Source organism: Ammodytes marinus (assembly GCF_949987685.1).
Source record: "Ammodytes marinus genome assembly, chromosome: 7".
NCBI classification, from domain to species: domain Eukaryota; kingdom Metazoa; phylum Chordata; class Actinopteri; order Uranoscopiformes; family Ammodytidae; genus Ammodytes; species Ammodytes marinus.
Window position 1 is genome coordinate 21160987 of NC_137211.1, and position 16317 is coordinate 21177303.

At 41.3% G+C, this 16317-nt stretch overlaps 1 protein-coding gene across 1 annotated transcript in view; it reads right to left on the reverse strand.

The window, feature by feature from the left end:
• Positions 1 to 2320: 2320 nt before the first annotated feature.
• magixb (MAGI family member, X-linked b) overlaps positions 2321 to 16317 on the reverse strand; it is a gene marked incomplete at both ends in the record, with an annotated part of 43049 nt that continues 29052 nt past the window's right edge. Inside the window, 6 exons of the mRNA XM_080030726.1 lie at positions 2321 to 2382; positions 4962 to 6134; positions 8990 to 9128; positions 9871 to 10017; positions 10128 to 10204; positions 10308 to 10508. Coding sequence (XP_079886852.1) covers positions 2321 to 2382; positions 4962 to 6134; positions 8990 to 9128; positions 9871 to 10017; positions 10128 to 10204; positions 10308 to 10508 — 1799 coding nt within the window. The remainder of the gene's footprint in view (positions 2383 to 4961; positions 6135 to 8989; positions 9129 to 9870; positions 10018 to 10127; positions 10205 to 10307; positions 10509 to 16317) is intronic.

The window sequence follows — 16317 nt, forward strand, 5'->3', positions numbered from 1 at the left end:
CCCCACCAGCCCTGATGAGAGGGGGGGAGGGAGGGACTGACAAAGGCTCTAGTGGAGGTTAACTTATGTCGTCAGGTGTTCACAAAACAGGAAGTCACAGAGATGAAAAAGGTTGATGGTTTCAGAGTGACTACATATCCCCAAATCTGAGGGCGGAAATTAGAATCATAGCATCTTAGAAGCCGTGGAAAGTGTTGCAATGCAGAGAAAATAGTTGGTCAAAGGTCGAAAAGAAAATGTTGATTGTTGGATTTTCTGAAGTCATTTTCAAAGGCGTTGCCAAATCAGCACAGAGCATGTAAAGAGTTTGGGGCATCATGATGAATGATAATTAATTATTAAAAGGAAAAGATTGAAAAACAGAGATTGGGTTCTGCAGGGAATTGCCTAAATGAGGCTGATCACAGATCTGTAATGAACTTCAAGCTGCTTTAAAAGAAAGATAATTAGAATATCAGTTTATCCGCTGACCTGTGACCTGTTTGCTCGTTAACTTAAAGAGCTGAAACATTAGCTTTTATACAAATCATCTCAAATACATAAACCGATCTTAAGCCTCCTCGACATACAGGGGAAAGGGGGAGATGTGGGAAATGGGGAGGGGGTGAAGCTATTTGTGATCCACACCACTAATTATCAGTCGCTGTCAATCATTACATAACATATAATATTCTGCTCCCTCCCACCGTGAATATCCCCGCAGTCTATATCATCGTCGCTTTCAACCCATGGCTTGATTTGTCTTAATAGCACAGAAAGTAAAGCAAAGATAGTTTACCAAGTTCATTCCTTTGGTCCAAAGCTTCCCCTCTCGTCCGACAAAAAAAAAACTACATCCTAGTGCTGATAATTCAAATGAGTTCCCAAAGTGTGGCTTTTTCATCCAAAAGTGATGCTGGGTGTACTCCCACGTCACGGATTCAAAGACACAATTTTTCGGAAATTAAACCTCTCAAGGACTGAGAACTATCAGGGAGATTTTTGACCGCACAAAAGTCTCAATTAGGCTGTGCCAAATCTGAAAACTGTAGTTTCACGTTTGCCGCTTTCGGCGCTGATGTGAAATTGGTTTAAACGCAGGTTGAGTTATCTGAGGCGAGTTTCTCTTGTATCTGGTCGGTAATCCACGCAGGCGTCTTCTTTGCGCTGTTGCAGAAACACGGAGAGATTTCGCTCCATGAGCGTCTGAACTGCAGCGATGCGTGCGTCTCTTCCTCTGAGCGTACCACCGTCAAGTCAGCTAAAATATGATATCAAACTTCCTACTAGAAGTTTCAAAATAAAAGCATCGGCATACATGTAATTTAGTTGACTGCAGGCGAAAATCCATTTTGATATATGAAAACACAATAATGAATGGCTAATAAATGATTAACCTTATTACTGCAATGTGGGCTATGCCACAACATCACAAATGCATATAGCCAAACCCAGAACCAGGCATCAAAAACAATTTCATTATAAGAAAACAAATTCTCAGACCTTCATGTCAAAACTACAATTAAACCAATAAATTGCCGACAAAACTATTGCACAATACAGAAACAAAATGCAATAGGCCTACACAAAAAACATTAACAAAAGTTGAATAATACATGTCATTATTGGAGATTAAAATAAGCAAACATGAACACATTCAAATTGCAATTTTCATATTCTGTGCAGGCCTACACGAGAACTTTTCAGGGTTTTGTTGAAACACTTCCTTAAAAGCTAACCCTTATAAAAACTTTTCAACGAGAAGTAGGCTAGGCCAATTTCCTCATAGGCTTCTGTATTTAACCTAAGCAACATAGGCCTAAATTCAACCACAATGTAAATCTGTTGTTTTCCACAAAAGGCTGCGGCTACCTCGGAGATACTTACATCAAGTTGGATATTTATGATTTCCAAATTATTAGCGGACATTTGTTCTTTGCTGTTTATTTTATTTTGAAGGGACAATCAGTGTATAATTTTAAATTTGTATTTGTAACTTTACACACTTCATGAATCCTGTTGAGCGCCTGTGAATACCAGTGTGCCCATGCAGAAAACATCAGTATGCGCTTTAATGCAATGCATGCAAGACACAGTGGAAGTGTCACATGCGACATTTAATGTATCAGCCAGTCGTTTGAACTGTTGCGGTTTACTTATTTAAGTCCATTTCCCCTTGACTTGGTAACAGTGAAACTGGGAGCAGCACTACTGCAGTGATATTTATATATATATATTTATATATTTGTTGTTGTTGCTAGCCTTGAACAGAAGGATGCGGCTTTGGACAACAGCAGAGGAAGGCAGGCCTCTGGGTGATGTTATTTTTAGTTGCAGTTACTTAAGTGTTCCTATCTGAAATTTCAGCCGCTTCTCTCGGTGTAGAGATGCACACAGGTGAGGCTGTAGAACACAGGACACTAATATTAGATTGAGGCAGCATGAAAAATGTAAAAACCATGTTCTATCAAAAAGCAAGGCTTAATTATTTATGTGTTGAAGATGATTGGATATAGGCTGACGTCTTTTTTGTATCTGATTCATCCATGGTTTTACAGTATTTAGTTTATTATTGTTAATCCTAAGAAAAAATATCTCACTCTGTTTCTGAATATAGCCTAGGCTATATCTTATATTAGGATACTTAAAACTAATCCCAACTCTCTCTCACACACACACTCTCTCTCTCTCTCACACATACACACACACACACACACACCTTCATCACTTCAAACCACATCTCTCCTCCATCTACTGTAGCCTATAATTATACTGCCACCTGCTGTCCATTGCAGTTGCTCTACTGATATTCAGAAAAAGAGAGAAAAAACAGCAATATAAAGGAAAGACATGCATGACCACTGAGGAAATTGGTTCAGCAGTTTATTTTGAGTTTTTATTACAACGTGTTTACAGCCATATAATCCCCTGAAGGAAATGAGAGTCTAAAAAAAGAGCATTAGCAAACGTTATAAAATAAGTCATGACATATACCGTAGGCTACTCAGCTACTCTGTATGATCATTGGTTGGGGGAGTACAGGATGTTGGTTTAGTCGCTGTACATCTCTGGGCATCACAGCAGTGCAAACACACGGGCAGGGAATACCAAGTCATCTCAATCCACTTCTGTGGTATTGTTTCAAAATAGGTACAAGATGAAGGACTTCAATTGATAGCATCGATCTGTAGATAACCATGGGCTGTAACAGTCTGCGTCTCTTAATGCCGCCATGAAGAATAAACATAATAACAGTGCGCTGAAATTTAAAATAATAGGAATCCACTCTGTGTTATGGAAAAAGTCACTTTGTAGCTTTTTCCTCCTAATGGCTTATCTAGAGCAACGTATCTGAAAACCTGAGTATTTCAAAAAAGATAATTTCATAGAAAAATAACTTCTCACAGTATCCATAAAGCGTGTTTTTCTTTTGCCATAACAGAAATTTCAAAAAGAGAGCAAAACAAAACAATGTGCTATTTTGCCATCGTATGACGCAATACTCTGATTCAGCAGAGGCTCGTGATTATAATTGAAGTGGATTTTACAGCAAGGGCCTTTTTTTTGACATGACTGAAATGACTTAACAGCTCGCCCACCTCTCTCTCTCCTCCTTTCAGGGACCTAGGAGCAAAGGTGGGATCTTTTTCACAGTAAGAAAAAAAAAATCAGTGGTTAGGATAGAGTGGTTTATGTTACCAAGGCAACTGTACGTGGCACGACGGGCACAGCACTCTCTAGAATCTAGATAGTGGTTTTGTTCTGACCCCACATACACAATATTAACAGTACAGGAAATATGCACACGCGATGCATATTTTTGGCATCTTTTGCTGACTTCTGAAGTAGGGTACAACGTAGAGCATCCTTATCCACACTCGAGCAGCGCATTACAAAACATTCATTTATGAATAGGGCAAGTACAATATAGTTCTTAGTCTGTGTTAACATTTTTGAGCCTTCACAAAAGCTATATACCAATGTTCACGAATTTGCTCATCACACGATAAATATTCATATAAATGTATAACTTTTGTATGTAATTTATAGATATATACCGCATATATTCATATATATTTTATATAGACTTATCATAATGTATTACAATACCGTAATACAAATCAGGGCTTGGCTCCAGTCAGTATAGTATTGACAATATAGGTTCTTTCATTTATTCCTCTATAAATATTTACAGAATATAGATTTTCACACCTGCTGTCAAAAGGGATTTGCATCATCACGATTGAAATATTCATTTATATACGGATCAACGTTACAACTTGAGACGAGTGTCCACATAAGACAAAGAGGATATTGGACGAACACACGTTACACTGTTTCTTCCTAGGCCAGGTCGACGCGGCGCAGTGAAAATGGACGTTTTGATAGTCTCGGACACTGGCATTATTATTATTGCTCGGTATCGTCATGAGGTATAAGTGAATGCCTGTGCAGTCTTTCTACAGTAAGGGGATACTTTAGTAGCTCCAAGACAGAGATGCAAGGAAGTGAGTGAGTGAGTAAGTGAGAGATAGGAAGTAGGCTAAACCAAGGCTTCTGAAATAACCTGGTTGTCCTGGAAACATCGATCACGAACGCTGCTCAACGTAAAGAGAGGAGTGCAAAATAATAAAAATAATTAAAAAAATGTATTTGTTGTTTCACCGGCTAGACAATGTTGGTGTCATTTTTACAAGTTAAGAGTGTGTGATATAGATATCGACGTATTGACGTGAGCCAGAGGTCAGCTGTAGAAAAAGGCACAAAGAATATGACTTCATACTACTGCACATATCAAAGTGACTGAGAGGAGAAAACGTTGGTAGTGTGGGTAGCTGCTGCAGCGAAAAAACACTTATCTGACTCCGTTAGGCTATCATTCGGCTGCTGCGCCCTCTACTTCCGGCCAAAAAAAAGTCGAGAGATAGCACTTCTTCTTTTTCCTCTTCCTCTTTCCTGTCCTGTCTGTATCTCGGTGTTACCGTTGCCCTCTGCCACTTGGGCCACCCTCTGTGGGCCGGGTGTGAGCCAGGGGCCAGGCTGTAGCACCTTTCTCCTGTCCCCACGCCGGATAGAAAGGCCCGAGATGGTGGCTGCGGACAGTACGCTCCCGCCGTCAGATTGGCTGTCTCCAGACTCGGACTCATTATCATCATCATCATCATCATCATCATCAACCCTTGGCTGGTCCAAGGACAGTGTGGAGGTGAGGAAGGAGAAGGGCTTCTTTCTCTGTGACTCCTGCTCCATCATGGCTATGCCTAAAGGTATCGGCCTCCTGTCGCGCCCCATCTGTGCATCTTGGACACTACGGTCCCCGTTCAGCGCCGCCTCTGTATTTTGACCCGTGTTTTCCTCCCACAACCTCTCGTCCTCTACCTCCTCCAATTCCTGTACTTCCCCTTCCTCCCCTTCCCTCATTTCCCTGTATTCTGCCGCCACGTCCCAGTTTTCAATGCTCTCCACCTCCCACTTTTGTTTCGGGCTGGGAAGTTTCTGGTTAGGACTCGGAACGGGTAGGAGGGGAACGTCCTCTTCCTTTTCCTCTCCTCTCTCTACACTGACTCTCTCCTCGGCTCTCTCCTCCAACCCCTCCCTTCTTTCTTCCACCTTTTCCTCGACGGCAACTGGCTCTTTCAACACCTCCACCTCCTGCTCAGTCTCTCCAGTCACTACCCTCTCCTCCTTTTCCTTTTCCTCCTCCTTCTCCCTCTTCTCACTTTGACTTTTCTTCTCTCTCCTTTTACTCCTCCCTCTCTTCTTTCTCCTACCCCTAACTGTCCCTGCGTCGCTGTCGTCAGAGTTCCTGAGGGCATCTCTGGGTAAACTCTGTGTCCCTCTATGTCTCCTACTACTCCTCCTCTTCCTCCTACTGCTGCTCCTGTCCCGGGATCCCTCTCTTTCCCGCTCAGAGACAGAGACGGGGCTTTGTGAAGCAGAGCGCACATCTCCCTCAGAGCCCCGTCTTTTCCTCCGTCTACTCTCCGTCGCTCTCCCTCTCTCCGTGTGTCCATGTGAAGACCTGCTTCTCCTCTTCTGCTTGGCGCTGCTGCTGCTGCTGTTGTGCCCCTTCCGCCCGCCGGAGTCTACTGCAGCCAAACCCTGCTCCTTGGGGTGACGCAGGAGGGAGGGGGAGGTGATTCTGTGTTCATGGCCTGGACAGATGTTATATATGGAGAGAGAGGAGGAGAAAAAAAACACCACTGAATAGGAATGTAAATGTAAAGTCTACAGAAATCTCTAGTAAAGCGAATTATCTAACCCGAGCTCTGAAATCCAACTTTTTTTCAAGGTGCATTACTATCTTGTCTAACAATATCTGCTTTTCTATTTTTAGTAAAAGCTTTAATAGATATAATTAACACACAACTGAATATCAATATGATCCACATATTGTTATTATGTCACTCTTTCAAAATAATTTAGTCTTATTACAAATTGTGAAGCTGGCAACATCTGTTCAGTGATAGGTTTGAAGGGAACTATAATGGGCAACACATCCGTATCATATTGTACATTTGTAACTGTTACTCAAGTTAATATCTGCAGGTCCTGACAAGCTTGAGCCATTATTTTTGAAGTTGGCTGTAGATTTCATAGCAGAACCTCTTACCCATATTTTTAATTTGACATTTTCTAATAATGAGATTCCTAACATTTGGAAAACTGCCTATGTCCTGCCTTTGTTGAAAGGAGGTGATCCTACAGTTTTAAACAATTACAGGCCTATTTCTAAACTATGTGTTTTAGCCAAAGTCCTTGAACAGTGTGTCAGTGACCAACTGAAAGACTTTTTAGACGTGAATAATATTTTATCCCAACACCAGTCAGGTTTTAGAAAACGACACAGCACAATTACTGCAACATTAAAAGTTGTTAATGATATAATTGAATCACTGGATTGTAAAAAGTATTGTGCTGCTGTTTTTATTGATCTTTCCAAGGCATTTGATACTGTAGACCATGTCACCTTGGTAGACAGGCTACTCAAAATTGGTTTATCTAGGCAGGCTGTAGACTGGTTTTCTAATGATTTGTCAGTAAGAATGCAATGTGTCCAGTTTGCTGGGTCCTCGTCCTCCTCTCTCCCTGTATCAAAGGGCGTGCCCCAAGGCTCCATATTAGGGCCATTGTTGTTTTCTATTTATGTAAACAATCTTTGTGACTCAATAACCAATGCTGCCTGTCATTTTTATGCAGATGACACTATTATTTATTGTTCATCCCCATCAGTGGCAGACACTTTTCATTTCCTGCAGTCTGCTTTGGACGTTCTGCAGTCACAGCTGACAAAATTGAAATTGGTTTTAAATACAGATAAAACTAAAGTAATGCTTTTTTCAAATGGAAAAGCTTTACCAAAAGTTTTGCCAAAGCTTTTAACTAGTCATGGGACCGAAATTGAAAGGGTCAATTTGTACAAATACCTGGGTTTCATTATTGATGAAAAATTGTCTTTTAAACTTCATATTGAAAAACTGGTCTCCAAATTAAAAATTTAATTAGGTTTCTTTTTTAGAAATAAATCATGCTTCTCATGGCAGGCCAGGAAACGTCTGTTCACTGCGACCTTTTTACCGTTGTTAGATTACGGTGACCTGCTGTTCATAAACGCCCCTGACCAGTACCTCAAGAAATTGGATACTGTCCACTGTGCTCTGCGATTTTTAACTGGCTGTGGAAATCGTGTCCACCATTGTACCCTGTATGCCACTGCAAAATGTCCATCGCTATCTGTACACAGACTCTCACATTGGTTGTTTTTGGTTTACAAGTGTCTTATTGGGCTGGTCCCTTCATATCTATGTGTTTACATGTCCACAAACAAATGTAGCTATGGTTTGCGTTCTAGGGATGTGTTACAGATGTTGGTACCCAGAGCTAGAACTGAGTTAGGGAAAAAGGCCTTTAAATATGCTGTGCCTTCTGCCTGGAACACTGTGCAAAAGCAGCTGAAGCTGCCGGAGCTGGTCACCTTGGGAGAATTCAAAGGAATCCTGAAGGACAGAGAAGATAGTTCTCTTGGTCAATGCAATTGTTTGTAAAGCTATTTTCTGATAACGGCCGGGTTTATTCATTCATCTGTCACCAGTTTATTTATTTAATTTTTAACTGTACTCATTTCAATCTTCATATAGTCCTGTCCCTGTCCCTGATCTTGTATTGTACTTTACCTGACATTGAATGTGGTGTATGAGAATTGTGGTTGATTGTTCTTATTGTATCATGGTGCTGCCTTCTTGGTCAGGTCATTCTTGAAAAAGAGATTTTAATCTCAATGAATTTTACCTGGTTAAATAAAGGATATTGATTGATTGATTGATTGATTGATTGATTGATTGATTGATTGATTGATTGATTGATTGATTGGTTGATTGATTGATTGATTGATTGATTGATTGATTGATTGAATAGTTCCAACACATGGGCAATAAGGTGTCTGGCTACAAGTGAAGACAGAAGTGGTGACTGAGTGGAGGAAGGTAGAGAGACAGAAAATGGGAGAACTAACAGGAACCATTACCAACCGCGTATTCTCTGTCCGTCCAATGACATAGAAGCAAGGCTCTCCTAGCTTGGAGTTGGTCATACAGAGAGACAGACTGGAGAGCTCCACTGAGAGAGAGAAAGAAAGAAAGGGAGGAAAAAGATGGGAAAGAGAGGAGTGGAGCAGAAAGGAGACAAATGTTTGGAAGAAGAAGCCAAGGAAAAAACAAGAAAGAGGCAAATCCAGAGGGACAAATGTGTGGGAATATTAAAAGAACAAATGAAAAGATGGGAATCACCACAAAAGACAGAGAAAGAGAAAAAAGGTTAGAAAGTGTTTTTAATTAGAATCAGTCCCACAGAAACAAAGAAGAAAGGAAGTTAGACACCCAAGACAACTGCATTACATGCAAGAGGTACTGTAAGAGGTTCCCCTGTTTTTTTAATGAATTGGAATTTACCCTGTGTAAACACATGCTGGTATCATCCTGATTTATTCCTAAATTCTTCTATAATGTCGTACCATAGTCGGGCACGTAGCCATTCCCTCTCTTGAGGACCAGGTGGATGCGGTGGCCTCCTCTGCGGATCTGCTCCACCGCTTGGCTGTGGGTCATCCCTGCTGTACTGTCACCGTTGATCTCCACAAGCTGATCGCTGACCTGCAACACACCAGCACAACTCAACACAACACCAATCAACATTACTTTAAATAGTGCATGTAAAAAAACCTGTTTAACACTTTAGTTTGATAGTCCACTGTTGACACTCAACAAGCCATCAGTAGATAACAGTGGACTATCAAACTAAAGTGTTACCAAAACCTGAATATTCAGAAGTATAAACATGTAAGAGTTGCTAAGACATCATTTTCACAGCAGACATTTTGACTAAACATGGCAGAAAAAGCTCAGGTGTTACTAATAACATTATAATTGGCTATCTTCCTGACAGCCTGCATGCACAATATCAGGACCCTCAAACTGAAGTCGTTTTTTTTGCTTGTAAACCAAATTCTTAAAAAAAATGCAATTTTGACCTTATGATGTTGCTAGCTGAACATATTAAAGGAAATTCCACGGAACAGCATTAAATAGTTGACATATCCGTTAAAATCAGAAATGTCAACCTCATGGTGGCAATAGAGCAAAAGTCAAGGGATCACCAAAGTCAAGACTGCATGATGTAGCCTATACAAAACCCTCATGGCAATCATGGAGCACCGATCTTAATTTGGCCACATTTGTTTGAAGAAATGTAAAAATGCAACGAAGAACAGGTGATGTTATGTATTTAGAAGTAAGTAGTAGGTCATGCAAGCATCAACTCTGATGATGAAGATCTGAAGGTCTGACTTTATCAACATCTGTCTTTCATCCAATACAAATAATAAAACAGACAAACCTGCATTTTTTGGCTGCGTGAGGCCGGCCCCCCCTCCATCAGTCCCAGAACATAGAGTCCCATGTTGTACTCACTGCCCCCTCTCAGGCTGAAGCCGAAGCCTGAAGTGCCCCGATCCAGGTCCACACTGTAATACCTAGAGTCACGCTGGGAGACGAGAGCGAGAAATATGAAACACTGGCAGTGGATGGTAAGAGATGCTACTGCACAGCAAAGTGATTAGGAGGCAAACATTAACTATAGGGTGCTGTCCTCACCTTTGGACGAGACCTCTGACCCTTTCTGCTTCTGTGACCGGGTTCATACTCAGTGGTTTCTGTAAGGCTTGAAGAATCTGGTAAAAGATGATGATGGATGTTAGATTATGAATGAAGAACCGGAGCTGTATACACTGTATCTTTGGGTATGTGTGTGTGTGTGTGCGTCTGTATCTTTACAGGTGCTGGGACGGGGTACAATGGTGAGGCGTAGAGTATTTCCCGCTCTGCGAAGGATCTGGGCTAGCTCCCGATGAGGCAGAGTCACCACAGAGCGTCCCTCCACAGCCTCTAGTCGATCTCCCTGTCGGATTTGACCGCTCTTGGCCGCGGGGCTGCCGCGACGGACCGTCACAAACCGGTGAGGGAGAAGAGAAGCAGCTGAGGTAAGGACAGAAAAAGAAAAAAAAAGTTACTATTACCTTTAGACTAACTTTTTGCTTAAGTGACTTGTTGAAGGTTTTGGGTTCAGAACACAAAACTTTGTCCAGCCCCAGAATTTTGCTTTTAATAAAAAGGGCAGTGAGTAATAAGCCAGGTTAAATTTAAAAAGCAGGAAGATTTATTTCCCCTTAGCACGTCTTGCCAGAATTCTTGAAACATGCTGTAATTAAGCTACAGATTGTTTTTGGCAGGTTTTTACAATATAAATGACTTCCCACAGAAGCCTTCCTTTTACAAGCCCTCCCCCACTGTCTCCTTGAAAACACTCTCCTCTTCCCCTTCATCTTCCCATCTATCAGCCCCTATCTCTTCATCCATCCGCTGACACTCCAGAAACGTTTTTTTTTTTTTTGCTGTTTAATGATTTGTCCTTCTCCACAAGAACACTCCATCCTGGAAGTCAAGCTTTTCCAGCAACATTTCCATGTCCCAAATCTGTCAAACAACAAACAGGCCTGGGGAAAGGGGCCTTGAAATATTGACACTTCCGTTTATACTACGTCAGGGATTCTTAAAAATACACAAACTTGCAGTCCGACTGCATTGGTGTGCCGCTAGCATACAAAACACACACACACACACACACACACACATACACACTGACTTAAAAAACAAACAAACACAGCAATATTCAGTATTTTTCTGCTGGTACCACAAAATGGTCTCATCTGTGTGGGAAAAAAATGTACGTCTTCTCCCATAGCCCCATATACACTTCTCAAACACACCTAAAAAGCTGTTATGCAAAGGAGAGAGTAGCTGATTTCACAGATGACGTTTCGTTTTGTTAGATTACACCGACCGCTCAATTCAAGTGAAGGCTGGGAACAAATAGCTTCATGTTACGTGAAAAAAAATGTTGTCCTATCTTCTGCAAAAAGAGATTGCTCGCAATTAGGCTCAACTCTGGTCAGAGACCGAGGCTTATGGTAAAAGCATCCCACAGCCTATAAAAAAACACATTTGCATCTATTAATCTCCTAATCCAACTAAAAAGCTTCTTACAATTGTTTTCTGTGTCTTTCTGCTTCATCGTTGAAATGTTTCTCTTCTTTTTTCTGTATCTTTATAAACTCTGTAATATTCTCTCTTTCTCTCTGACCCCTCTTTGAGGATATGCCGTGATTTGGTGACAGCTGGCCCCTGTAGAGTCTTGCCAGTGGCTTTACGTAACCCATCAGGCAGCGTAAATATTTAGTTGCTCTTTTTTCAGCTGAGGTGCACAGTCAGACCCTATCCCTCCAGGGGAAAAAATTGCATGTTTAAATTGTCTTACAGAGAGCCACGTAATGACTGTTAACAGACATTTACTAAATTGTAAATGCGGGGGCTAGGAATATGAGTTGAAGCGTATGTCACATTGGAACGATGATCCCGTTAAAAGGCACGTCCTATAATTCGGAGTCCACATCTCCAATCCCGGCTGTAATCTGGGTGACCCAGGCAGAAACAGCAATCAGGTCAAATCAGAGCCAAGGCAGCTTTTGCAAATAGTCTTCTTATAATGCATAATACATCGTTTAGACATCAACGGTCGCAACAACACATGAATACCCATGCAACCGCCATGCTCTCACACACAAACACACACACACACACACACACACACACACACACACACACACACACACACACACACACACACACACACACAAACACAAACAGACACACAGTGACTCACAAGCAGGGATTGGGACAGATGTATCAAGCCACACACACACACACACACACACACACACACACACACACACACACACACTTAAACTACACAGAGATGGTTCCAAATGGACTTTATATTAGTGTATTTCCTCTGGCTCTCCATGTTCTCCTGTCCAGAGTAATCCTACTGCAGTATGCCCAGCAGCCAGCTAGCCAGCCTGCCTGCCTCTGACGCGCGCGGGACTGATCACCACTCAGGAGTGCTATAGCAGCCTCCCCTCCCCGCCATCATAAAATCCTCCCCCCTCTATCTGCAGCCCAGATGCATCAGCCGGTGCAGACATCCCTAAAGCAGCCTGCGGATGCACAGTACATGTCGGAGACTACGGAGAGATGACTCTTCGTCTTTGGCATGATCACTCAAGCAGTAGTGTGTGTGTGTGTGTGTGTGTGTGCAGGCTAGTTAGCATCAGGTAATTAATCCATTTAACTGCATGTGTAGCTCACAATGACACCAAAATATATAAAAACACCAAGTGATGTGCTGCTTTAAGCACGACTTGGTTTTAAATGTTAAAAAATTCCATTTCAATTGTTGTTATCGCCGCAGTCATCATCCAGTATAGCTGTAAAAAAAGAACAAGCACAACACATATCGACCGCATCATCAGTTAGAGCTGACATCGATAAAACATGTGAGCCCGTGGATCTAACTTTCACACTGCCAAAATCAACACATCCGCCAGAGCAAACTTCAAACACAGAGTTATAGACCTCTAGCTTGTTCTTAAAGTCAAAACGTCAAACAATGCACCAAAAACAGTACCCTCCCATTCTCTTTAAATAAACATGAAATGAGAAGTGGAGCGGATAATTACGTTTAGACTCCTTCACAGTTCTCAAAGCAGATTGTAGTCTCTCCAGCATGGCTGCTTGAAAAACAAAACAATAACTAAAAAAGATCCTATAGTCCTTTTCAGGGCAGCTCGGAGGTGTTGAAACGATCACATGGAACGGTCAACAGGAGCTAAAAGACATGTTTGGCTGTCCCCCCAAACCTCTGTTGCTTCCATCTACGAGGGAAATGTTGAGCGCAGCATTTCTCTTAAGCATTCACATCGCAATGGAGAGAGCAGGAGGTAGGTGGGAGGTGGAGGGAGGGAGAGATAGAGATAGAGAGAGTAGAGAGAGAGAGAGGGAGAGTTTTAATCTCTTGGGAAACCATAGTGGACGCTTTTACTGCAGACTAAAGGGGTGTGAGAGAGGGAGAGAGAGAGAGAGTGGGTGGGATCTTGTGAGGGAGAGAAAGAGAGAGTAAATGATTGAGGATAAAGGCAGATGTGGACAGACAGAGGGGACTGTGACATGACAGGAGTGAATTGGAGGAATGGGGGGTGGATGAGGACACAGTGAAGATAGAGGTTTGAGGGAGTGAGGACATGATTGTATGTGTGTACCGCAGAGACAGGTGCACCTACAACCTTAATCTCACCATGACAACATGAGCGCCCGTGTTCGCTCGGCCCATAAAGCAAATTGAACTGCATCAAACTGGAACAGAGGGCAGCCAAAGCAAGACAAAGAAAGGGGGGGCGAGCGGGGCAATACATCACGGGGATGCTGCAGTTAAAACGGATAGTCATAAGCGCTGCACTAAAAAGCTAATAAGGGTAGGATGTGTTTCGCCTCCCGGACAAAAACATAAACAAGCCTCACAATCTGTCAGGTCAGAGTGGATAGAGGAACGCAAAATGAGGTACCGGGGACGTGAAACTTAGAAGGATACACCTGATATGATAAATTTAATTAAAAAGAGCAGCGCTATTTGTTTAACACTGTGAATAACCTGAAAAAAAGTTATTCTGACATTTTGGGGAAATACAATTATTCTATTTAAAGGTCACATATTATGCAAAAAACAACCCTTTTTCACCTCCTCCACCTTTCTGAAATCCTGTATTCCAAAACCCCAGTCAGATTTCTCCCCTTATGACGTCAGAAGCCAAGCCCCCTCATTACCAACCTAACTTAGCACTATACCTCCACCTGTGATAAGCACACCCTGCTGAATCTAACTGGCAGTTGGATTCAAACCAGCAGTTAGATTCAGGGCTTTTTGGAAGGCAGGGCTTAAAGCAAAGCATTTCAGATGGAGGCTGAAAAGATTAGTTTTGGCACTGTAAGAAATGTCAAGGCTTTTTTGGAAACAACACCATGAAAACAGTTGCAAATTAATATTTTGAACCTGAAAAAGAGCTTTATATGCAACCTTTAAACTGAGAAGAAAGATTCTATTAGCCAGGGGGTGGTTAGCTTACAGACCAGGACACAGGGGGGAAAACACATCTAGCCTGACTTTTTCTGAATGTAGAACCTGCCAGCACCTCTAAAGCTCATCATTATATTAACACAGTTTATCTGATTGCTGAATCTGTACAAAAATGAAAGTCTAAAAAATTATTTGTCGGTTAACTAAGCTTAGCATGAGGCCAAAATTGGTGCTAGCCTTGCTCAGTTCTTAATTAACTACATCTGCCTACTGGCACATCTAAACCTCATTAATTAACAAATTATTTCTTATTCATTTTATTAAAAAGTGGAAGCCTTAAAATGACACGTTGTAGTTTTATGGGGGGTTTAAGTGCTGGACAATCTTTTTTACAGGGAGTAGTGACTTTTTTTGATGATGCATCATGACTCATGTGCTGGCATGTGGCCATGGTGACCACTTTTTTGATGTGTAATTATCTAATGGTGCTAATGGTCTGTTCACAAGGGCATCCAACTGAAATCTGTTTCCCTTGGTAGGTAACCAAAAGGTTTTACTTGGCCAGATATGTTCAACTATTCCTGCGTTATTATAATTGTTTGTAATGGGGATGATGCAGCTTCACATACAGTAGTTCCAATACACAGAGAGTTTATAGCATAAGCTACTTTCAACTCTTGTCCCTAGTTGGGCAACTTATTTAACACACTAGCCTTTCAATGATAAGCACACTCAAGCCATAATAAACAATACAGAATACAATTGAAATAAATACACATACCACAGCACACGTACTGTACTATATCAAACAAATCACATTACATGATAAATGAGACCTCCATCAAGATACAATATGCTAAAAATGGGTACAGCTTTTGTTTTGCTTTTAGCCAGCTCTTAACCTTTGTTGGGAACAACACTACCATTTCAGTGGGTAGTGTGTTCTGTTTGTTTATTGTTTATTGTTTGTTGGATCCCCATTAGTTGTCACCATTGTGACAACTATTCTTCCTGGGGTCCCTAAAAAGCAAAACAATTCCTATACAGTTTTCCCAAAATAGGAATCACATACACAAAAAAAAATCTGAAACAAGCAATTACATTTTTCTCATAAAAAAGAAGAAACTCAAATCATAGCCTACATCATACCGTGTGCATACACACACCCGCTTACCCACATTAGATGCCTAAAGGTTCATATTGTAAGCATACAGAATACATTTGCATGCACCATACATACACACTACAAGTATACATTCAGAGATCATCATTAAGAGCTGTCCCTATATACAAGTTTAAACTAAGAATTCAAAATAAGGCACTCTGCAGCTTTACAAACACTGGTTGACTGAATTTAACCTGATTTCTTTGCTCAAAACAGCTTTTTTCAATTCCCTTCTAAATCCTATTTTTTTACTCTTAAGAATGAGGCAGTACGGAAGACAGTCTGTGGGTAGTGTGTAGAGTTGACAGCCCTTTAGGGAGAAAGCTGACTGTCCAACTGTGGTTGTACAATTTGGTATTTTACATTTACAATTTTTTTGATATACTTCCGATCATTAGGAGAACAAATATACAGTACCTGAAACCAATACATGTGCTATATTTTTAAAACTTTTATAATTTTTTCTTAAGATGTCTCTTGGTGTTTTCACCTTCATGGGATAGTTTTAATGATATGGGGAGATAGAGGGGGAAGATATGCAGTAAACGGCCATTTACTGGGGGTTAGGGTCTGCTGCAACAAAGACTTTTGCCTTAAAAGGTGCACTTTTGACAACTTTGGGTGTCAGAAAAGTAAACATTCTCTAAGCTATA